Source organism: Schistocerca cancellata, chromosome 2 (genome assembly GCF_023864275.1).
Source record: "Schistocerca cancellata isolate TAMUIC-IGC-003103 chromosome 2, iqSchCanc2.1, whole genome shotgun sequence".
NCBI lineage: Eukaryota > Metazoa > Arthropoda > Insecta > Orthoptera > Acrididae > Schistocerca > Schistocerca cancellata.
The window spans coordinates 1,109,342,662-1,109,367,790 of record NC_064627.1 but is presented as its reverse complement, the minus strand read 5'-3'; the positions used below and the strand labels follow the sequence as shown (position 1 = coordinate 1,109,367,790).

Here is a 25,129-nt window from a genome sequence, read left to right as displayed (position 1 = left end):
AGTACGTGGATGATGGGGAGGTTATTGGCGCAGCAAGACGTTGGCTCCGACGTCAGCCAGTGGAGTGGTACCATGAGGACATACAGCCCACCCATTAAGGTGGCATAAGGCCCTAGCAGCTTACGCTGAAAAATATGGCAGAAAAAGTGGGGAATAATATGCTATATTGGAATCCTGAATAAAATCTACATGCTTTCAGAAGAAAATACATTGCACTACTTATTGAATGCCCTCGAAGTGATTTTTGATTTGGCCTCTCTTTTCACTCGCATTCCTTTGATTAGCTTCGGGAGGACGACGGTTCAATCCCGCGTCCGGCCATCCTGATTTAGGTTTTCCGTGATTTCCCTAGATCACTTCAGGCAAATGCTGGGATGGTTCCTTCGAAAGGGCACGGCCGATTTCCTTCCCCATTCTTCCCTAATCCGAGCTTGTGCTCCGTCTCTAATGACCTCGATGTCGACGGGACGTTAAACACTAATCTCCTCCTCCTCCTCCTCCTTTGATTAGCTACAGTTAACTGAGGTTAGGTATGGTGTTGAATTAACGAATCTTTCACAGATGTGATGACTTCCAGTTATTTTTTATTCAGTGACCAATACTATGATCAGACACACGGAGCTGTTATGGGAAGCTCATGGTCACCTGTTCAAAAATGGTTCAAATGGCTCTGAGCACTATGGGACTTAACATCTGAGGTCATCAGTCCCCTAGAAGTTAGAACTAATTAAACCTAACTAACCTAAGGACATCACACACATCAATGCCCGAGGCAGGATTCGAACCTGCGACCGTAGCGATCGCGCGGTTCCGGAATGAAGCGCCTAGAACCGCTCGGCCATTGTCACCTGTTGTTGCCAATTTGTGGGTATGGTGTGGGGCGGCGGTGGGGTGGGTGGACTGCTGTGGCCTGTTGTGGGGTTGTGAAGCACTGATTGCTACGCCGGGGCGAAGCCTCTGCGTCGTTTCTAGGTCCCCAGTTCAATAAACAATACACAATACACACACACACGTCAATTCAGTCCATCCGTGTATTTGTTTCACGATGGAGATGAAAAAGGATGCTGTCTTCCCTTCCTTGATGTGTTGGTCAGGAGGAAGAATATGGTACGCTGAGATATGCAGGTTATAGGAAACCTACTCACACTGACTTATATCTGCAGGCTAGTATTTGTCATCTTCCGGTTCAGCGTAAAGGAGTACCTTGTGCATGGTTCACAGGACCCACGTCATCTCAGACCCTGAGAGTTTGTCAGCTGTGTTGGCCCATCTTGAGGTCATATTTCGTCAGAATTTTTATAGAAAAAGACAGATCAGTTGTACGTTATACTATCAAGATAATGGTGATGAAGATGGTGACGATAATACCAGGAGGGCGCCAAAGTCTATGGCCTTTCAGCTTACACAGGAAGCATTTCGCACAGGAGTGGTCATATTTTAGTGAAATATGATGTGAAATGTCTTTTTCGACCACCAGCTAAGATTAGGATCCTTTTATGGTAAGTAAAGGATGATATTGGTTTGCGTAAGGCGCTTATCTACCGTATTCCTTGCAGTTGTAAAATGTCATATATTGACTAGTCCATCAGGACTAGAGGACCAGTGTTCTGAGCATAAGCGTCACACACGCTTCCTGCAATTAAGCAGACCTGCTATTGGAGAGTACAGTCTTAGAGCACCGGTCATCCTACAAGGCGGAGATCCTGACGTGCACTTCCAGCTATTTGGACAGTGTTATTAAGGAAGCAGATGAAATTAAATTAGCAGGTAACCTTACAAATAGAGATGGAGGTTTTCCCTTAAATTCTACATGGAATTCTGCTTCCTACCTTGTCAAAAAAGAGGACAGAATTTGTAGTGGACTGACAAGACAGCCAGTCCACAGTGACGGGTAACCGAAAGGCACGCGTTTACACACGCCGGCTGGCGTTAGGTCTGAAACAGGATACGTAATGAATGCTATAAAGAAAAGTACGTAGCTGCTGGAATACTTAACTTTAATCCATCATTTGTATACAGCATTCTTGATGATACAAGTGAGACTCTCTCCAGAAATGTTAATGGCGCCTTGCTAGGTCGTAGCCATGGACTTAGCTGAAGGCTATTCTAACTATGTCTCGGCAAATGAGAGAAAGGCTTCGTCAGTGTAGTCGCTAGCAAAGTCGTCGTACAACTGGGGCGAGTGCTAGTAAGTCTCTCAAGACCTGACGTGTGGTGGCGCTCGGTCTGCAATTACTGACAGTGGCGACACGCGGGTCCGACATGTACTAATGGACCGCGGCCGATTTAAAGCTACCACCTAGCAAGTGTGGTGTCTGGCGGTGACACCACAGAATTAATGCTACCTCACCCGTTTTTACTACTGCTAAATTCTGACGTCGGTCAAATTTGGTTGTGTGGTGACGTTAGTATTTACAATGTGTGTGTGTGTGTGTGTTATCTTTAAGTTCTCTTTCACAGTGCTTACTTGCCGAAGTTTTGCCTTGAAAATGACAAGGTGTGCACGTCTCAAAATATGAGCGGTTGTCGACGACGTCACCCGTCTGCTTCCGGGAAGTTATTTGAACATCGTAAACGCCGGGAGAAACTCAGGTCTCACAAACAACAGTATTTGTGGTCCCAATAACCATACGATATTACGCTCCCCTCATTGTGTGGAGTATCAGGAGCTAATCGAACTAAAATTCTGTTGGCCCGTCGGCAAAAACATAGACAAGAAACTAGTCTCTCATCATAAAACATGTGTGTGTGTTTTTTGGTCTTCAGTCCAAAGCGTGGTTTGATTCAGCTCTCCATGCCACTCTATCCTGTACAAGCCTCTTCATCTCCGAGTAACTACTACAACCTACATCCCTCTGAATCTGCTTACTGTATTCATCTCTAGGTCTCCCTCTACGATTTTTATCGACCAGCCTTCCCCCCAGTATCAAATTGGTGATCCCTTATCCTCAGAATGTGTCCCACCAACCCATGCCTTCTTTTAGTCAGGTTGTACCATAGATTTCTCTTCTTCCCAGTTCTATTTAGTACCTCCTCATTAGTTACGTGATCTACCCATCTAATCTTCAGCATTCTTCTGTAACACCACATTTCAAAAGCTTCTACTCTCTTCCATCGTAAAATGTAAAAAAATAAATTCTCACCTAAGTGAGATCTACACAGTAACGCCTATTGGCACCAATCACGTGTAACAGTCAAATAACATAAAATGTATGAGCGAACCTCGGGAGTATCCAGATTTGTCTACCATCCGTCGATATAGCAGCACACCATATGGTGAACAAGAAATAAGCTCAAGACTACAAATATTACACTGGCACCGAAAGGTAAATTACTTAACATGTTAGTTCAACATAGCGCCCAAGTATATGTCAGCATTAAGCTAGTCCCCAATGCCCGTAGTCGTCGCGTAACAAAAGCCTCGAGTTCCCACATTTTATCAGAGTGCATATGCAGTGCTCAGCAGATAACCAAAAAGACATGTGTTACAAACAGTAGGCGTATGTTTCAATACAAAATTACATGGGTGGAGCTACAGTCATCAACAAAACAGCGGACTGGATTATTTAATAACAGCATATTAATTGAATACAGCTAAACACCCTTAAGATTCCCTTCATGAAGATGAATCACACCAAAATAACTTCTTTTCTTTCCCCACAGTGTTGTAAAGTATCCAATAGTTGGGAACCTCAGTTTAACTTTAGCGTGACAACGAAGAATTACACTAAGTTGAGGAAAGGTTTGCTGTTGTTCATTGGCGATGATGAATGATAAAGCACATTTCCAAAAAAATGGTTCAAATGGCTCTGAGCACTATGGGACTTAACATCTGAGGTCATCAGTCCCCTAGAACTTATAACTACTTAAACGTAACCAACCTAAGGACATCACACACATCCATGCCCAAGGCAGGATTCGAACTTGCGACCGTAGCAGTCGCGCGGTTCCGGACTGAAGTGCCTAGAACCGCTCGGACACCGCGGCCTGCAAGCACATTTCAGATTAGACGAAACAAATGTGCAGTTTTGGAAAGAACGATGTTTCTTTCGCGCAGGACAAGTCTGTGATAAAATTCTGTTTAAACTTGTTTGTTCATTGTCCAGCACAATCACGTTAAACTTCAGTAGCAAATTAACCGTTTCGGTCGTTATGTACTCTTTCATATCTGTAAAATAAAAATAAAATGATAATAAGTTAAAAATGAAATAAAAATATGTAAAATCCAGTGCTGTCATACCATGAGCACGCGGTATTAATTGTTCACTCATAATCACATTGTGGAGACAACATTGTCAGTACAAATGAATGAGGAGGTTCATGCATTTGCACGTTAAAGGAGTTGGGTCAATTCTAGCTACAGTTCTCGCCTTTGAGCCACGACGTCAGGTGTAATGTCATGAGTTTACAGTGCAACGAATATTAGCGGCCTATTATCAAATTTTTATCTGTGGTTGTCTTAGCAAATGGCGTAAACTATGCAGGTTATTTCGAATATGTCACTATTTTCGAATGAAACGAGGAGCAATCACATTTCTAATCTTGGTTCCCACAAAAAAATAGTTGGCTCTTTTTTTCTGGATATGGCACTATTTCTTTTAGGATTTTCTTCTTTTTTGGTATCGCTGTGTCTACCTCGGCCGTATAGGTCAACTTAGTTTTTTCGTACCACCTTCACTTATTTTTCGTGATTTTTCGTTAGTTGTGTAGTGCGATTTTTTTAAGATTTAATTTCTTAGGTATCGCTCTCTCTACTCTAGCAGTGTAGCTCACCGCAAGTTTTCGATTCCACATTTAGTTATTTTTCGTGAACTTTCGTTAGGTGTGTAAAGCGATTTCTTTCACGATTTATTTTTTATATCAGTGTGTCTACTTTAGCTATATGGGTCAACTCAAGTTGCCATGAACACGTTTCGCTATTTTTGTGATTTTTGGTTACATCTTGTTACAGTCTTTGATGCGTTTCGAATATTTTTCTATGACTGACATTCTGAGATTGTTACGTTCCTTACAACCCCATTTTCCCACGGTTTCCCGTTAGTTTCTATAATTGTACACAATTACCGCGATAATGCATGATTATATTTCGGCCCCATCACGGAGTACATGAACATTCGGTCAGCATCATCAGCTAATGACTCTCAGTTTCTTGTAAATTCAGTAAGTTTTCATTTCCAGCTTCGACTCGTATTGGCAGCTCACAAAAAGGGAAACACAAGGCGGTTCCGCGTTCCTCATGGCACTCCCACAGCAGGCGGCAATAGGGTCACGTGTGGCATGTAGGTGTGTTTCCAGTGATACTCACCACACATTGCTCTACGAAGCATTCATTTCACGTGCAACAGATCGATTTTTGATTGCAGGCACCTCATCCACCCGAACAGCATTGCATCTCCCAAGTCAGGATTTCGTACTGCCAGCCTCATCGCAGTCAACCTCAAATATATGTCAAGTATTTTCTCGAGAATGGAATGAGGTAGCGCTCTCCATCACCCGTTAACAACAATTTCGTTATGCTAACAACATTTTGTATGCAGCAATGTATGACCCATAGCCCACTGAACTTAACTCACCAGCAGCTACTTTCTTCATCGCAAACATTTCAAAATATGAACAGTGGTACTCTTATTTGCGAAGTATCTCGATAACTATCGCGGTAACGAAAAAGCCTGTTAATCACCAGGCTGTGATGTTAGACTAAGATGTGGAAAAATAAATTCTTTTACCAAAAAATTTCCTCAAAATGGGATTAGAAAGACATAGCGGAGGATATAAGCGCCTCTTAAAACTGTGTTTTTAAATTACTTACTCTAAAAATAAAAGTTTCACTGAGAAACTAACTACAGAGACATAAATAGCTTTGCTTCATATAAATAAACGAATTGCATATGAGGTATATCGGATGACATGGAATATCCCTACCGTGTATTGTAACACGAGGTCTGTTCAAAAAATTCCGGAGCTTCGATCACAAAATTTTTCTGCGCTTACCTTTTACTTATTGTGCACGATCTCCTACGAAATACTGTCCTCCACAATTGATACATCTCTTCCAGCACCGTTTCCACTTCCAAAAGCAGTCTTGGTACGCCACTTTCTGAATCGCGCGAAGCGCCCTCTGCGAGTTTTCTTTTCTCTTCTCTATCGTTGCTAATCTTCATCCTTTCAACGGGGTTTTCAGCTTTGGAAATAAAAGGAAAGTTCGGAGAGGCCACGTCTGGAGATGGTTCAAATGGCTCTGAGCACTATGGGACTTAACAGCTGTGGTCATCAGTCCCCAAGAACTAAGAACTACTTAAACCTAACTAACCTAAGGACATCACACACATCCATGCCCGAGGCAGGATTCGAACCTGCGCCTAGAACCGCTCGGCCACCGCGGCCGGCACGTCTGGAGAGTACGGAGGATGAGGCAGCACAGTGGTTTCATTTTTTGTGCAGCAGTCGCGCACCAACAGGGATGAACGTCCGGATGCGTTATCGTGATTCAAGAGTCATGAATTGCCTCTCCACATTTCAGACCGTTCCCTTCTCACATTTTTTTGCAGGCGCCGCAACACGTTCCGATAATACCATCGATTAACAGTTTGTCCATGTGGCACGAATTCATGATGAACTAATCCTTCAAAGTCAAAGAAAACTATCAGCATGGGTTCGACATTTGACCTGACCTGTCCTGACGAGCTTTTTTTGGTCATGGAGAAGCTTTCCCGCCCCATTCCGAAGATAGAGCATTGGTCTCAACGTCATAACCGTAGACCCTTATCTCCTCACCAGTTACGATTCTTTTAAGTAACATCTCGTTCTCACTTGCGCGATTCAAAAGTTCTGCAGGGATTGGGAGGTGAATGTCTTTCTGGTCTTGACGCATGATGTATGGGACGAACTTGGCGGCAACACATTGCATTCCAAGATGCTGTGTCAGGATTTCATGACACGAGCCAACTGAAATGTTTCATTCTTCTGCAGTCTCTCGGACAGTTAGTCTTCGATTGGCAAGTACAGTTTTTTTGACGTTCCTGACATGAGGCCGTGGGTAGTCGTCGAAGGGCGTCCTGGACGAGGGTCATCTTTAACTTCCGTCCGGCCATTTTTAAACCGTGTGAACCATTCGTAACACCGAGTACGGCTTAAGCACTCACCACCGTAGACTTCCTGTATCTTTTAGTGTGTCTCTATAATGGTTCTCTTGAGTTCCAGGCAAAATTTAATGCAGGCGCGTCCCTCCTCTAACTCTGCCACCTAGAAATTCGCAAACTATGCGACACAACGTTCTACTCAATACGTTACTGAACAATAGGTAATAAATATACAACGATGAAACTTCTGCGGCCGGTCGCGGTGGTCTAGCGGTTCTAGGCGCTCAGTCCGGAGCCGCGCGACTGCTACGGTCGCAGGTTCGAATCCTGCCTCGGGCATGGATGTGTGTGATGTCCTTAGGTTAGTTAGGTTTAAGTAGTTTTAAGTTCTAGGGGACTGCTGACCATAGATGTTAAGTCCCATAGTGCTCAGAGCCATTTTTTGAAACTTCTGCCAGTTACACATTAAACACAGGAGTGTGCACGGATGCCATCCATATTTCGCTCCAACACGCCGTTGTCGCGAAATTACGAATGTTCCCGAATATTTTGAAGAGACTTCGCATACAAGTCGTGTGGAGCGACCAGCACTCCGTACTGTGCCGGGCGATACGACAAATATATATGTTTCCGTTTCCTATGACTGTCGCTCCAAGTGTGACCCAGTGAAGTCGCTTCAACTACGTTTCTACGTGCTCAGATGATGTTGGTTGCTTCTGCGCCATATCACGAGTCGCGTCGCATATAGCATGTCGAATCGTCTCAGTGTTGACTGCGCGACAATCTCTCATACACTCGTAGAATCATAATACTTAGCTTTATAATTTTTTTAAGCTGTTTTGTGTGAGCAAATAACGTTGTAGTGTTGAACCAGATGAATTTCATGTACGATATTCAGCCATGAGGGATAATTCATTCTGTAGCATCCTTTTGATTACTATAATGCTTTTTCAGTATTTTTGCCATTCGAGAGTTCATTGTTTTACATACTTTCCTTTGTCTATGAGCTCGAACATATGTCCCTTACCTGTTCATACGTGTATTTAGAGTCTAAATCATGGACACGTGTCCCGTTTAGATATACTGCGTTATTTTCGTCAGCCAAAGTACGTAATTATGCAGCGCTTTTGCTGTTGTCTTCCCTAGAACTTTCGCAGTATTACAGGTAAGGTCACGCGCCGTAGTTCTGCCGTTACTGAAATGGCGTCATCGGTATTCACTCTCTCCATCACATCAGCTCGTAGATCATTAGCTTTTCATACATTAGAAGTTTCAAATCGCAGGGACATTTGGCCTGTACCTGTCGATTCAACAAGGCAAGGTTTAATACAAGATGATAGTTTTTTGTACAGTATAGTCAATGCTCAAACCTACAGTATTTCAGTATCAGACAAGAGTAGCCCTTGTTGAACTTGCGAGAGTTCTGCCACATAAAAAATGCAGGGTGTTCATAAATGAATATCGGGGTTTTAACGCTTTATAATATTTATTTCATATAAACTTGATGAATCGACCTTTCACCTTAGTGGGCATGTTCACACTCACAATGTGCGCATCTGGGGCTCAGAAAATCATCACGAGATGGTACAAATGCAACGAGATTCCCCTAAAGTGACTGTTTTTTGTGTGTATCCTGGTGTAAGGTTTATGGGTCTTTTTTTTTTTTTTTTTTTTTTTTTTTTGGTGAACCTACTGTTAACTGGCACTTCTTACCTTGATACACTAGAGCAATGGCTCTTCCCTCAGCTGGAAGAAGATGAGCCACAGAACTTCATTTTCCAGCAAGATGGTGCGCCACCTCATTGGCATAGTGCAGTACGCAGTTGGTTGAACTTCACTGTACCCAAGTGCTGGATAGGCCACAAGGGGCCCAATGGCAGGGCTTGCTTTGCATGGCCTCCACGTTCACCCGACCTAACGCCATGCGATTTTTTCCTTTGGGGCTTCATCAAGGATCGTGTGTACGTGCCTCTGCTACCAGCAGACCTCCCTGAATTAAGAAACTGGACTGAAGCAGCTGTTGCTACAATCGCTGAAGACACACTTATCAACGTTTGGGGTGAACTCGGCTATAGACTTGGTGTGTGCTGTGTGACAAATGGCGCTCATATTGAACATTTATAAGGTTCCAGGTAAAACTGTTTGAGTTTACTCTTTCATTTGACGTACCATTTATAACTGTAAGTTTAATACAATAAATATTATAAAGCGTTAAAACCCCGATATTCATTTATAAACACAGTGCATTACTATCCAGTCATGGTGCGTTACCAGGGAACATGCTCAATGATTTTGGCTAAATTTCACGGCAAATCATATTCAGGAAGTTTCATGAACATTCTGGTTTAAATTTAGATGATGTGGCCGGCTTTCAATGTAAACGCCAAGACCACACGACGTGTCGAGAGCTCCTTCTGCCCGTCACACGGTCGGAGCGAAAGAAGAAGAAAGCAGGGCAGAACGATTTTTGTACTTCTTTTGTATGTGACATACCATTGGAGATCTTAGAGTAGTAATTAACTACAGCATAAAATATAAAATGTGCAGTAGCAAAATTTACGATGGTCCAGTAGCAATTTAGCATTTTCCCCCCTTTAGTGTTCTATGGTTGACAGCGATGTTTATGTATACACTCCTTAATGCCGAGCGTCTGTTATTCGCATCGTACCAAAGCGACGCTAATAAATGGAAGGCTAATTGCCAATGAAGCTAGGTGTAGATCCTACACGAAGCTATCAACGGCTCTGACATACGCTTCCGTCTCCTGAGAGTTTCGGTTAATTGTCGAGTGACTTGGTGTCCGCATGTTTGTTCACGACACACGTACGGGAAGTAACGGTTAGTGTTTGGACCAGGCGCGGCTCGTGGTTTCTATACTGGGGAAGGCTGCGGTATTTATCGATCGGAGCCAACATACACCTAGGGTTACGCTACAGATTAGTCTGACATAAAAAACTAAGAATTTAGGGGAGGGGGGTGGGCATATCACTCTCTACCCTTAATTTTACGTACTGTATCTTCTATAATCAGGTATTAAATATCATTAGAAGCTAACTTCGAGTTAAAATCTTTGGTTAGTGTTTTTAAACATCATTACATTTTCTGACACTTTGCAGCAAATCATATGAAAAGACGCGTTTCGGAGAGATATTTAATGCGATGAATGTTAACTTTGCGGCTGCTTAATATTTTAAGTGTTTTCAGTTCTAAACTTAAGACGTTTATTGTGGTTTACCTCCAAAGCTCCAAGTTTACGAGTTCGCATGACGATACTGTGATGTTTTGGTGACGTTACAGGTCTTGTGCAAGTAAAACTCACTAAAATCTTGCAAAATACGCTCCGAAAAATAAACTTGCTAATATCACTCGATATCAACAAAAGCAGTCAGCATCAGCAAGCAAGGAAAGTAAAGTAATGGGACAAATTTCGCGCGCTTTGTCCTCTAATCACTTATGAAACTCTCGCTAGATGGCAGTACTGTTATGTTACTGTAGTCTAGTGCACTCTGGCGGGATATTTGCAAACTAATTCTAAATGTGGATAAAATAGCCAATGGCAGAAACAAAACAACTATGTAAAACATTATCAAAACAATAATACTAAACGTCGATTAATGACGCATCGAAGCGTAGTAGAGATGTGCAGAGACAGAGATTGGATAGCAAGGTTTCGGCCACTCTACATTCCTTTATTACATAGATAGTGGAACGTGAAAAACGTGTGGTGGTTGGTATGACACCCTTAGGCTGCAAGCTCTGAGCCTTCGGGTCGCCCATAAAGAGCAGTACTATGTAGAAGCCACGCCCCCAAACCGCTACTACATGCAGCTTACGGACGTTCCAAGGCGCAGCCTAAACACTACTAACCGTTCGGAAAACATCTATCGATACAAACAGTTCCAAAAACGTTGACCGTCGTTATTTTAATCGGAATGGGAATTATGCGAAATTCGTCCTGATAATTTAAATTATGTAATACGTTCTTGAGAAATTTACTTTAATATATATTTTGGGGCGGCTCCGCCTCAGAGCCTTTAATTACGAGCCGCACCTGGTTTGGACCATTACAGCCAGGTACAGAGGTAACTTCATTTCTGAAAATTATTTATTTGTTCTGTACTATCTGTGATGTGACGTAAATCTCATTTTGGTTCAATAAACTAGTTGCACGTGCAAGTGAATTAGAAAGTACAGTTTGCGTAAAATACGCATCATTAGGGATTTGTGTACCTTTGTGGGCGCTTGCAAGAGATGAAATCAAGTGAAGGGAAAAAAATATTTCCGTTCATTTGTTGAACCAGGATATTTCAGTGTCTAATCGTGTTCATTATAGCACGTACATACTTTAATTTATTACAAGTTTCCAATAATTCATACGAATATCCGATCTCAACACTGTTTTGAATGATTACATTTCACTCTTTCTGCAGTATGGAAATTCTACTGAAGTGCTAATACTTTTACTATATCGGCGATGGATCCACTATGTTTTATGCTCCTGGAAATGCAGTTGCAGATTTCAAAGTTCGCGTACCATCTGCGGAGAGGGACTGCGACAGTTTCATAATTTCCCCTAATAAACAAAATTATTTAGTACGATTCAGTTCTGAATAACAGAGGCACTCTGCAAGCAGGGAAAAGACATTACAAAATAGAAAATGGGATAGGCTTCAGCAAGTATAGAGGCAGAACTATGGTTCAAGAGGCCTCAGAGTCCAACAAAATCGATTCCAGGCATATCTAACCGAATTGATGTAGCAGGTAACAAGGTTAAGATGTAACAGACCAAACTGTAAGGGACGGACAATATTCAAGTGTCATTAAGTGCATTGTTCATCTCTGTCTGTACAAGAGAATAAACTGTTTCCGAGAATTTCATGAACGAGGCTAATTACACGTAACCGAGGCACTGAGAACCATAAGGGCCCTAAGCACAGAAACAAAGTTTTTCTCAAAATTTGTAGGCAAACTACTAGTCTCATAGGTCTGAATAGTTTTTAACCAAGTCTTAACGTCCTATACTTCCTATGGAAAAATGACGTACCGGTACCCACTTTATTTTATCAAGTATTAATTAATATTTCAGATTATATTTATTCTTAATGTCAGTTCAAAAAATTTCCATCTATAGGCTAGTGATGATAGCGTCTCTTGATAGCTGCACATTTTATAATTAATGTTAAACTAAAATCAGAATATAAAGAATAGATACTATATTCACCACACATGCAATTATGACCTGTTACAACAGGTCGTGGTGTCATTATCATCAGTGTCATTCTGTAGCTTGATGTTCATATAAAACTGCCGAAAACACATCCGATTGTGAAGTATTACCACTACGTACATAATGAGGACACTAAATTATGTTGTCAACCCCAGGTAACAACTGAGCAGTGCAGAACAACAGAATTATGCTATGTGCTTTGGGTCCTAATGGTAATGAATATCTGAGAAATCTGTGAGATAGCTTTTCGTTAATGCTCATATGTGCAATGAGGCTGTTCAATAAAGAATGATTTTTTTTTTTACAACGTGCCGTCACTCAACCTCATAATTTTGATGGTCCTTCTGAAAGTAGTCTCCTATGAATGTGATGCACTTGTCCCAGCGCTTCCGCCAGTCTTCAGATACATGCTGAAAACCATTTTTTGAGAGGTCCTTCAAAATCGTCTCCGCAGCCTTCACCACTGCTTCTGATGGTTGGTAATGCCTTCCACGAAGGTGTTTCTTTATGTTAGGGAATAGAAAAAAGTCATATGGGGCTAAATCCGGACTGTAGGAAGGTTGAGGGATGCACTTCACATTGATTTTTGCAAGATATTCAGCAACAAGATTGGCAATACGCGGCCGCGCATTATCATGGTGCAGCATCAAGCCTGCTTCACAGAAATGTGGTCTTTTGCGCCTGATATGGACTTGCAGTGTTATCAGGACATCCCTGTAGTATTGTTACTACAGTTACTGATGTGTGTGCAGGTACAACATGCTCATAAACCATTCTATGAATATCAAAGAATGAGACGACCAAAACTTTCCCAGCAGAAGCAACCACTTTTGCTTTTTCGGGGGCTGGTGATGAAGAAAATTTCCACACTGAGCTTTGCTGTTTGCTCTCAGGATCAAAATGATGTAGCCAAGTTCCATCAGCAGTGATGACATTTTAAAGAAACTCCCGATATTCCTCTAACATCTACCTTAACTGCATGCAGACCTACACGCGAATGTCTGTTTGTTCGGAAATCAACAGCCTTGGAACCCATCGCGCACAAACACGCGTCATGTATAATCTGTCTGTCACCAACGTGTGCGTGGCACCCAATGAAATGTTCAGTATTTCAGAAAGTGATCTCAAGGTAATTCGTCAATCGTCTCTCATAATGACAGCAGCGGTGCTGATGTTTTCTTCCCTAAGAGCAGTAACTGGAGCACCGGGTCCACCTTTCTTTGAAATTGATTGTCTCTCCTCTTCCATCAATTTAAAGCCCCTTTATATCTGTGCTGTATGAAAGAACAGACTCTCCATAGGCCTCCTGTAACATTGTATAGGCCTCAGCTGAAGATTTGTTGAGACGAAAGCGTAACTTCAAAGCCGCATATTATTCCTCGCGTGTTACCTCCATTGCAGCGGTAGGCGATACTGAACATGTATGACCTTGCCTGCCTCTCACCGGCGGGAACCAGGAGTCCGAACAATGAAACTACTGTGGCGTGTTTGTTGCACATTAAGCTCATAGGATATAGGGTGATTCAAAAAGAATACCACAACTTTAAAAATGTGTATTTAATGAAAGAAACATAATATAACCTTCTGTTATACATCATTACAAAGATTATTTAAAAAGGTTTTTTTTCACTCAAAAACAAGTTCAGAGATGTTCAATATGGCCCCCTCCAGACACTCGAGCAATATCAACCCGATACTCCAACTCGTTCCACACTCTCTGTAGCATATCAGGCGTAACAGTTTGGATAGCTGCTGTTATTTCTCGTTTCAAATCATCAATGGTGGCTGGGAGAGGTGGCCGAAACACCATATCCTTAACATACCCCCATAAGAAAAAATCGCAGGGTGTAAGATCAGGGCTTCTTGGAGGCCAGTGATGAAGTGCTCTGTCACGGGCTGCCTGGCGGCCGATCCATCGCCTCGGGTAGTTGACGTTCAGGTAGTTACGGACAGATAAGTGCCAATGTGGTGGCGCTCCATCCTGCTGAAATATGAATTGTTGTGCTTCTTGTTCGAGCTGAGGGAACAGCCAATTCTCTAACATCTCCAGATACTGTAGTCCAGTTACAGTAGCACCTTCTAAGAAAAAGGGACCAAAAACTTTATTGGCTGAAATGGCACAGAAAACGTTCACCTTAGGCGAGTCACGTTCATACTGAGTTGTTTCCCGCGAATTCTCAGTGCCCCATATACAGACATTGTGACGGTTGACTTTCCCGTTAGTGTGGAAAGTTGCTTCATCACTAAACACAATCTTTGAAACGAAAGATTCATCTGTTTCCATTTGAGCAAGGATAAAATCACAGAAATCGATTCTTTTAATCTTATCAGCTGCAGACAGTGCTTGAACCAATTTCAGACGATAAGGTTTCATAACTAACCTTTTTCGTAGGACTCTCCATACAGTTGATTGTGGAATTTGCAGCTCTCTGCTAGCTCTGCGAATCGATTTTCCTGGGCTGCGAACAAATGCTTGCTGGATGCGTGCTACATTTTCATCACTCGTTCTCGGCCGTCCAGAACTTTTCCCTTTGCACAAACACCCATTCTCTGTAAACTGTTTATACCAACGTTTAATACACCACCTATCAGGAGGTTTAACACCATACTTCGTTCGAAATGCACGCTGAACAACTGTCGTCGATTCACTTGTGCCGTACTCAATAACACAAAAAAGCTTTCGGTTGAGCGGGCGCCATCTTAGCATCAACTGACGCTGACGCCTAGTCAACAGCGCCTCAAGCGAACGAATGTACAACTAAATGAAACTTTATAGCTCCCTTAATTCGCCGACAGATAGTGCTTAGCTCAGCCTTTTGTCGTTGCAGAGTTTTAAATTCCTAAAGTTGTGGTATTCTTTTTGAATCACCCTGTATAATAAGATTAAATTTTAGCGCGAGAAATTATGACCATAAAAAGATGCGGGTTAACTCTAAGGTCAACAGACGTCAGGAGCATGCCTACATGCTACAGTCTCAAAATGGATGACTGTGAGCTTTATGCTTACGCTTCTCAGCAGCTCAATTACATGTCCAGTTACATCTGACAGGTGTAACATAGATTTGACTTTATGTACTCTATTATACTTCATTACTGGTTACAGAATTTGAGTTTTGATCTTTTTCTTTCAAGTAGAAATTTATTCTGATATTAAGGGGCTAAAATAATAAAAAATGAAACTGATGAATAAACTCTCCAGTTGCGAAAAACTTATTTTTCTCCACAGTAAGTTTTACTTCTATGTGGAAATTATTTTCTACACTCATGCTCATAAATTAAGGATAATGCTGATACATAGTGAAACAACGCTCTGGTGGGCGATTTGTGCGTTTAAATCACCTTGGGGTATGACCATGCAGTGCATTTGACCTGCGGTCGTCGCATGGTGGTGCTGGCAGCAGTCCACATATGCACTCGGCAGCGGCGCTCAGTTCGAAGCTGAACTCATCACTGAAGACAATTCTACTCCAGTCAATGAGATTCCAGGCCCCGATGACCAGACCGCTCATGTTTGTTGCAAGTGAATCATGCCACAATGTAATCCGCCGGTCTTTATCTGAGCCAGGATTCTCATGACGGCTAACACCGAAACGTGGAAAATGGATTAATAAATGAAGGAATACTGGTTTCTAGTTTTATTTGCATTGCAGTTCCTTCATCTGCGACCATTCATTCAGTTGCATATTACGTTAATTATTTAATATCCTCTCCATATTTATCTTTAGTTTCCTTCAGTGCGTAATAAATATAGAAATTCAATAACTTGGCTGATAGGTAACAACTCTATCCCAATCTCTTCACGCCTATTGATTCCTTTTCATGTGCTGCAGCTCTTATAATTGCAGTCTGGTTGTTTTACAATATGACGATAATCTTTCGCTGCGTGTGTTTTATTTTATCCCTCAAACCCTCAGAATTTCTAGGAGTATATTCCAGTCAACGTTATATAAGCTTTATCTAAAACTACAAATGTTATAAATACTGCTTTCTTATATTTATTTCCTTACGTAAATCGTAGGGTCAGTACTGCCTTGTGTTTTCCTACATCTCTCTCGAATCAAAACATTCTTCCCCGCAGTCGGCTTCGACTCGGTTTTTCATTCTTATATAAATAATTCGTGTTACTACAACTACTTTTAGGTACCTCATGTATCCTCTCCTCGCAGACACGTAGAATACGCTGATTTTTTAGTGCTATTTTTGAAATAAACTTGACTAAAAAACTCATATAATCACTTTTAAATACTATTTAAATACGTCAAATGAATGTACAATACCACACGTGAATAGTTAGTTACATACACATTAGAGGATTAGCCTTTATTTCAACAACACTACTTATTCATCTATACTAACAACGTAGATTTCTCTATGTGCTTGCGAGTTAGCTACTACTTCCACTTCTGACAGCATTGTTGGTAGGTTGGTTGATTTGGGGGAAGGGTCCAAACAGCGAGGCCATCAGTTCCATCGGATTAGGGAAGGATGGGGAACCAAGTCGGCCGTGCCCTTTCAAAGGAACCAGACCCACATTTGCGCGAAGCGATTAGGGAAATCACGGAAAACCTATATCAGGATGGCCGGACGCGAGTTTGAACCGTCGTCCTCCCGAATGCTACTCCAGTGTTCCAACCACTGCACCACCTCGCTCGGTGACAGCATTGTATTTTGTGTGCGTTATTTTTATCGTATGCCACATAGCTTTATTTTTCGAGAATTTATTTCTGTTATTTTGTTGACCAGCTGAAGCTTTGTGATTTTACCGATCAATAAACTAGTTACAAGAGAAATATACTGATATCATAGGCATTTTTCTATTGGTTAACGAAAATGACCCAGGTTAATTATCAGCTCCGTCTTTGAACCTGTAACAGCTTCAGTGAGAATTATAAAGGAATCTGAAGCTTCGTTGTGTATTTCTTGTCACTTCCCTTCTCGCTACATTTAGCTCGGACTTTACCTTGTGCCTTGTCTGCCCCTGCTACACAATAAAGAGTATTAGACCAGCGTCAACTAAAATGGTTCGAATGGCTCTGAGCACTATGGGACTTAACTGCTGAGGTCATCAGTCCCCTAGAACTTAGAACTACTTAAACCTAACTAACATAAGGACATCACACCCATCCATGCCCGAGGCAGGATTCGAACCTGCGACCGCAGCGATCGCGAGGCTCCAGACTGTAGCGCCTAGAACCGCTCGGCCACTCCGGCCGGCACCAGCGTGAACTGCTTCGTTTATTTACAAGTATTTTCAGTGATTACGTATATTGTTCCTGTGAGTATCTATCGATCATTTCGGTGCTTAGAAGTTTTAAATTACTTTCGTAACAGGATACTGGTTCTGATGACTCATCCGGGTCGAAGTCGGTTAACTGTCGTAAATCCAGGGAATGCCATCAAGACATTTGTGGAAAAAAGAGTATAAAGCGTGTTGAGTTATGTTTTTTTTTATTAATTGTGGAAACAAACAGCCATCGCCAACGAGTGAAACCCAAGAACAATAGCCACGCGTTCTAGATCGTTTTTCTTATCGTAAGCTTTCACCATTGTCAGCAGCCGGAGCCGAGGCAGCGAGTAGAAAGCGTCTGCAAATTGGTAGTCATCTCCCCTCACATATCCCCCCCCCCTCCACGATTTTTTGTGTGTTCGTTTGTTTCCTCAGAAATTCAACATACGAAGGGCCGGATTGACAACAGTATCATGCCTAAACTTCATTCACTTGTGACACGATACAAATAATCTAATAGCAATACTGCATTCTGCTACAATCTGTATTTCTGTTGTAACAATTTTAGAAACACTGTGATCTGTAACTATAAAATGATAAAAGCCTCTCGATTTTTACACATCGGGAAAAACATTCGGTGAGACATTACTGTACGAGAACGCTCGTAATAACAAAACTACAAACTTGAAATTTATGTAAAACAAACATGTACGCTATCTGATCAGATTAATTAAGGTGTGTCAAACCTTCGCCTTTATGAAGGCTAGAACCCTGCTGCGGACATTTTCAGCGAAGTTTCTGAATATCTGGAGGAATAACAACGCATTCTTTATCAAGAGCCGAAGCGAGAGAATATAGTGAGGTTCAACGCTGGTGTCTGGAGCTGATTCTCTAACTCATTCCAAAGATATTCATTCGGTCCAGGTGGAGACTCTGTACAGTTTCTTATCTATAGTTTTTACCCGCTACAACTCCCTTTCGTACCATTGAAGTTACTCGCTGATGTCTTGACCGACGCTTTTTGTCAGTGTTTTCCATATATTACTTTCCTCTTCGACTCTGCGAAGAACTTCCTCATTTCTTACCTCATCAGCCCACCAAATTTTGCACGTTCTTCTGTGCCACCATATCTCAAATACATCAACTCTCTTCTGTTCCGGTTTTCCCACAGTCCGTGTTTCACTGCCATGCAACGCTGAGCGCCAAACGTTCATTATCAGAAATTTCTCCTCAAATCAAGGCCTATGTTGGATACTAGTAGACCTCTCTTGGCAAGGAATGCCCTTATGCCCTTTTTGGCACAGCCAGTCTTCTTTTTATGTCCTACTCGCTCCATATCCATCATGGGTTAATTTGCTGCCTGAGTAGCAGAACTCCTTCGTCTACTTTGTGATTCCCAATTATGACGTTAAGTTTCTCGCTGTTCTCATTTCGGCTACTTATCGTTACTTTCATATTTCTTCCTTTTACTCTCAATCCATATTCTGTACTCGCTATACTATTCATTCCACTTAACAGATCCTCTAATTCCTCTTCACTTTCAGTGAGGATACAGTTTTATTAGCGAATTTTAATTTCACTCCTTTTTTTTTTTTTTTTTTTACTTCCCTCATTGCTTCTTTGATGTATATATTGAACAGTACGGGCGAAAGACAACATTCCTGTGTTACGCCGTCTCTAATTCAAGCACATCGTACTTGTTCTTCCACTGTTACTGTTCCCCTTTGGTTCTTGCCCTTTTCTTTCTCACTGCTTGAAATTCAGGTCATTCTGTCTTCGATGTGATGCTGCGCTGAGCGTCACACTGAGCCGGGCACTTCGCAACTAGTTGGGGGCTTACGAAAACACTGCGTAAATAATTTGCAAAGAACTTACAGTACCTCGGTGTGCGTTCAAGAGAGTTGTGAGCGTTTCGCAGGTTCTACTTACTCCCCTTCGCCGAAGATGTAGTTGATGGTCGTTTCCTTGAACCACGTAAAAGCATGATATTTTTCGAAGGGAAAGTAAGAGTCATCCGGACACAGAAGGGTCCGAGGTTCATTCAACCCCTAGAACGCAGGCGCCATTGTTATACTGATAAATTATCGTTTCCGAACGTTTTTTCTACTGGACGCAGAATGCAATGCAAGGGTTGTGTTGTGTGCTGAACTCGTAACTTGTACCGAAATTATAACTAGTGTTTTTGTGCAAACAAAGGGAACGGAAGCACATCCCAACAGCGTTGAAGACAAATTCCCACGTTCGAGATACTTGCTGCAAACAGTTTTAATCTGCTAGGGCGTTTCAATTCATTGTTCCTTAGAAAGTATTTGATCAGACGAACATCCTCGACTGAGGAAGATAGTTTACAGAATAAAAATCCGCTGCAGCTGCCAGTAATTTTCTTAATTTATTCCACGGCTGGTTTCGAAGCTTAAGGCTAGTTCTTCGGGTGCCAGCAAATAATTGTTGTTGTTGTTGTTGTGGTCTTCAGTCCTCAGACTGGTTTGATGCAGCTCTCCATGCTACTCTATCCTGTGCAAGCTTCTTCATCTCCCAGTTCCTACTGCAACCTACATCCTTCTGAATCTGTTTAGTGTATTCATCTCTTGGTCTCCCTCTACGACTTTTACCCTCCACACTGCCCTCCAATACTAAATTGGTGATCCCTTGATGCCTCAGAATATGCCCTACCAACCGATCCCTTCTTCTTGTCAAGTTGTGCCACAAACTCCTCTTCTCCCCAATTCTATTCAATACCTCCTCATTAGCTACGTGATGTACCCATCTAATCTTCAGCATTCTTCTGTAGCACCTCATTTCGAAAGCTTGTATTCTCTTCTTGTCTAAACTATTTATCGTCCACGTTTCACTTCCATACATGGCTACACTCCATACAAATACTTTCAGAAACGACCTCCTGACACTTAAATCTATACTCGATGTTAACAAATTTCTCTTCTTCAGAAATGCTTTCCTTGCCATTGCCAGTCTACATTTTATATCCTCTCTACTTCGACCATCATCAGTTATTTTGCTCCCCAAATAGCAAAACTCCTTTACTACTTTAAGTGTCTCATTTCCTAATCTAATTCCCTCAGCATCACCCGACTTAATTCGACTACATTCCATTATCCTCGTTTTGCTTTTGTTGATGTTCATCTTATATCCTCCTTTCAAGACACTGTCCATTCCGTTCAACTGCTCTTCCAAGTCCTTTGCTGTCTCTGACAGAATTACAATAGTGTAGATAGTCTAAAGGATAAAAATCTTCTGCAGTTGCCAGTAGTTTTCTTAAATTATTCCACGGCTGGTTTCGAAGCTTAAGGCTAGGTCTTCAGGTGCCAGCAAATAATTATGGGAACCTAAATCTGTTGCCGTCGGGCCAGTCATTCATCGGGGGTCACACCCACGTCAAACAAACGCATGGAAGCTTAGGACCGGCACCCACAGCGCCCGTCTAGACGGCCCGACATGGAAGTGACTATTATTTGGTGGCACCTGAAGATGAAGCTGTAAGTTTCGAAACCGGTCATGGAATAAATTGAGAAAATTACAGGGAACTGAAGCGGCTTTTTATTCTATCAGCGTTGTTCCTTAGTGAATGGTAACGTGGTGTAGCATTAGATGTGCATGGTGGGTGCTACCAGGTGACGCATTTTGAAAGTGAGTAACACTTCAGGGTGTTTTCTTTTTGCGCAGGAGGTGGTGTTTGCGGGCGTGCACGTGCGGCGCACCGACTACGCGGACCAGCTGCAATTGCTCTACAACACGGACCAGCAGGCGGACGAGCGCTACTACGGCCGTGCCGCCCTGTGGCTCCAGTCCACGGTGAGTGTTCACTAGCCTCATCCTAGGTACTCCAGGCACGCCGTATCATTAGCTGCTGTCTCATACTCCAGGATAAGGTTCCGCCTACTATACAAGACGTACTGGAAATACACTGACTGACAAAAAATTGAAACACTCAGAAAATGTGGTCAGGTGTCTGGTATGTAGATGATTAGTGACCAAAGTCTTTGCGTCTGGTGTTGTCATTGTTTTGTTGGTTGTTGTCGGCGTCAGCACGGGCAAAAACAAGGACGGGGAGAAGTTGAGGTGGCCGATGTCCGGAATCCAAAGTGATCTCTGCATAACACTTGAAGGTTAATTGATCACTTTATTTCTAAAAAGAAAAGAAACGTAACTGCTTGTGCCTCCTATGTGCAATTTCACATAACTACTCTTACAACTCGCAGAACGCAGGCTAAGTATCGTCTTCCTATTAATAAGTACTGATGCTTTCGAAGTCTGCTACCTAACTGGGGCAACCAGCTATAGGCGGAAGCGCCGGACGGGGTGGCCGAGCGGTTCTAGGCGCTTCAGTCGGGAATCGCGTGACCGCTACGGTCGCAGGTTCGAATGCTGCCTCCGGCATGGATGTGTGTGATGTCCTTAGGTTAGTTAGGTTTAAGTAGTTCTAGCGGACTGATGACCTTAGAATTTAAGTCCCATAGTGCTCAGAGCCATTTGAACTATTTTTTTTAGAGGCGGCAGGTTAAATCAGTGTTGACAGGGGGCGCTGAACTTTGTCTTCGTGGAGGTGTGGCGCTGCCCGTTCCTTCCATTGGCGCTCGGGTCTGAGGACGTTTCGCGGCGCTGCGCTAGTCGGTGTGCAGTCAGTGCTTTACGACTGCGCAATTATCTGGACTGGTAGGGTATAAAAGGGCGTGAATGAATCAGTCTTTCGGAAAAACGTCGTCCATATAATTCTGAAGACAGCAAGAGCCGCCAGGTGCGAATGTCGTCGCACAGTCAGCTTAACAATTCACGCATCCAAGCTGCTGTAAGATACTGATATACAGAAGAATGAAAACGAGAATTGAGGAACTGTTAGCTGATGATCACTTTAGCTTTTGGAAAGGATGAGGCACCAGATAGGCAGTTCTGACGTTGAGGTTGATAATGGAAGCAAGACTGAAGAAAAATCAAGACACGTTCATAGGACTTGTCGACCAGAAAAGAATGGTTCAAATGGCTCTGAGCACTATGGGACTTAACTACGAGGTCATCAGTCCCCTAGAAGTTAGAACTACTTGAACCTAACTAACCTAAGGACATCACACACATCCATGCCCGAGGCAGGATTCGAACCGCAGCGGTCGCGCGGTTCCAGACTGTAGTGCCTAGAACCGCTAGGCCACTCCGGCCGGCGACCAGAAGTAAGCACACCACAATATAAAATAGTGCAAGTGTTCGAACTTATGAGAAATAAAAGAGTAAGCTGTATGGAGAGATGTATGATATGCAATAGGTACAAGTACCAAGAGGGAATAGTGGAAGTGAAAGAGCAAGGACGAAGTGCTCAGGTTGAAAAGGGTGTAAAACATGTATGTAGTTTTTACCCCTACTGTTCAATCTATACATCGAAGTGGCAATGACAGAAATAAAAGAAAGGTTCAAGAGTGGGATTAAAATTAAGATATCAGTGATAAAATTCGCTGATGATACTACTGCCTTCAGTGAAAGTGAAGAAAAATTACAGGATCTACTGAACGGAACGAATTGTCTAATGAGTGAGAATATGGATTGAGAGTAAATCGAAGAAAGATGTGAGTGATGAGAAGTAGCAGAAATGAGAACAGCGAGAGACTTATTAGGACTGATGGTCGCGAAGTAGATGAAGTTAAGGAATTCTACAACCTAGGCAGCAAAATAACCAGCGGCGGACGGAGCAAGGAGGACATCAATAGCAGGCTAGCACTGGCAGAAAGGGCATTCCTGGCAAAGAGAAGTCTACTAGTGCCAAAGATAGGCTTTAATTTGACGAAGAAATTTATAAGAATGTACGTTTGGAGCGCAGCATTCTTTGGTGGTGAAACATGGACGGTGGGAAAATCGGAACAGAAGAGAATCGAAGCATTTGAGACGTGGTGTCACAGAATGATATACAAAATTTTGTGCACTGATAAGCTAAGGAATGAGGGGGTACTCCGAGCAGAATCGGCGAGGAAAGGAATATGTTGAAAACACTGACAAGACGAAGGTACGGGATGATAGGACATGTGTTAAGACATCAGGCAATAACTTCCGTGTTCAAAAAATGGCTCTGAGCACTATGGGACTTAACAGCTGAGGTCATCAGTCCCCTATAACTTACAACTACTTAAACCTAACTAACCTAAGGACATCACACACATCCGTTCCCGGGGCAGGAGTCGAACCTGCGACCGTAGCGGTCGCGCGGTTCCAGACTGTAGCGCCTAGAACCGCTCGGCCACTCCGGCCGGCCTAACTTCTTCCATGTTACCAGACGGAGCTGTAGAGATTATAAACAGTACATGAAGATAGAGATTGGAATGCAATCAGCAAATAATTGAGGACGTAGGCTGCAAGTGCTACTCTGAGATGAAGAGGATGGCAAAGGAGAGGAAATGGTGGCGGGCCGCATCAAATTAGTCAGATGACTGATGACTCAAAAAGGAAATAAAAAAATTGAAAACTTAGTAGTCACTGTGAAGGACACGAAGATGCACGCATGCATGCTCGTCGTCAAGGTTCCGGTAGGCAACATCTGACCACAATATTTTAGGATCACCGTATTGTTCACCACGCACGTCGTAAGTCCTTCTCGTCTGCGTGTGCCCTCTGAGAGCGAGAAATTGACTCCCTGCAACATTCTGAGTCATCGGCACCTGGCATCCGTAAACTGTCTTGAACACAGAAGGCTGCATTTGGTTTGGTGTCGTGACTGGAAAGCATGCACTGCTGATGAATGGCGTCACATTGTGTTCAGTGATGAATCGCGGTTCTGGTCTACCTTTGGTGACAGTCGTTGAGCAGTAGGAAGGCGACCTTTCATTGTTTTGGAGAGTCTCAGCTGTTGTACTTCTGCGGGTCATGGTGTGAGGGACCACCAGCTAAGGCACCAGGTCGCGGCTGGTAGCCACTGAGGGAAGGCTGATGGCACAACCCTAAGTCACGGACATCCTCTCATACTACAGCATCGTGGTGCCATTTCTCAACAGGACAATGCTCGTCCACATACAGCACATGTACCGATCTAGAATTACATCTGCATGGTTACTCTGAAATTAGCAATTAACTGGCAGAGGGTTCATCGAACCATCTGTGAGCTATGTCTCTACCGTTCCACTCTCGACCAACGTGCGGGAAAATAACACCTAAATCTATCTGTACGAGCTCTGATTTCTCTTATTTTACTACAACGATAATTTTCCCTATGTAAGTGGGCGCCAACAAATATTTTCGCTTTCGGAGGACAAAGCTGGTGACTGAAATTTCATTATAAGATCCTGCCGGAACTAAAAACGCCTTTTTTTCAAAGATTGCCACCCTAATTTGCTTATCATATCCGTGGCACGTTCTCCCCTATTGCGATAATATACACTAGCTGCCTTTTTTAAAAACTTTTTCGATGCTTTACGTTAATCGTATCTAATGCGGAACCCTTACCGCGCAACAGTTCTCCAGAAGAGGGCGAGCAAGTGTAGTGTAGTCTGTCTCTTAAGTAGATCTGTTCCATCTTCTAAGCGTTCTATCAATAGATCGCAGTTTTTGGTTCACTTTCCCCACTACATTGTCCCAGTTTATTTCTAAATGTACTACCCAAATATT

At 42.6% G+C, this 25,129-nt stretch overlaps 1 protein-coding gene across 1 annotated transcript in view; it reads left to right on the top strand.

The window, feature by feature from the left end:
* LOC126163131 (galactoside alpha-(1,2)-fucosyltransferase 2-like) overlaps window positions 1-25,129 on the top strand; it is a 362,444-nt gene that overhangs the window by 295,959 nt on the left and 41,356 nt on the right. Inside the window, exon 5 of the mRNA XM_049920058.1 lies at window positions 21,215-21,343. Coding sequence (XP_049776015.1) covers window positions 21,215-21,343 — 129 coding nt within the window. The remainder of the gene's footprint in view (window positions 1-21,214; window positions 21,344-25,129) is intronic.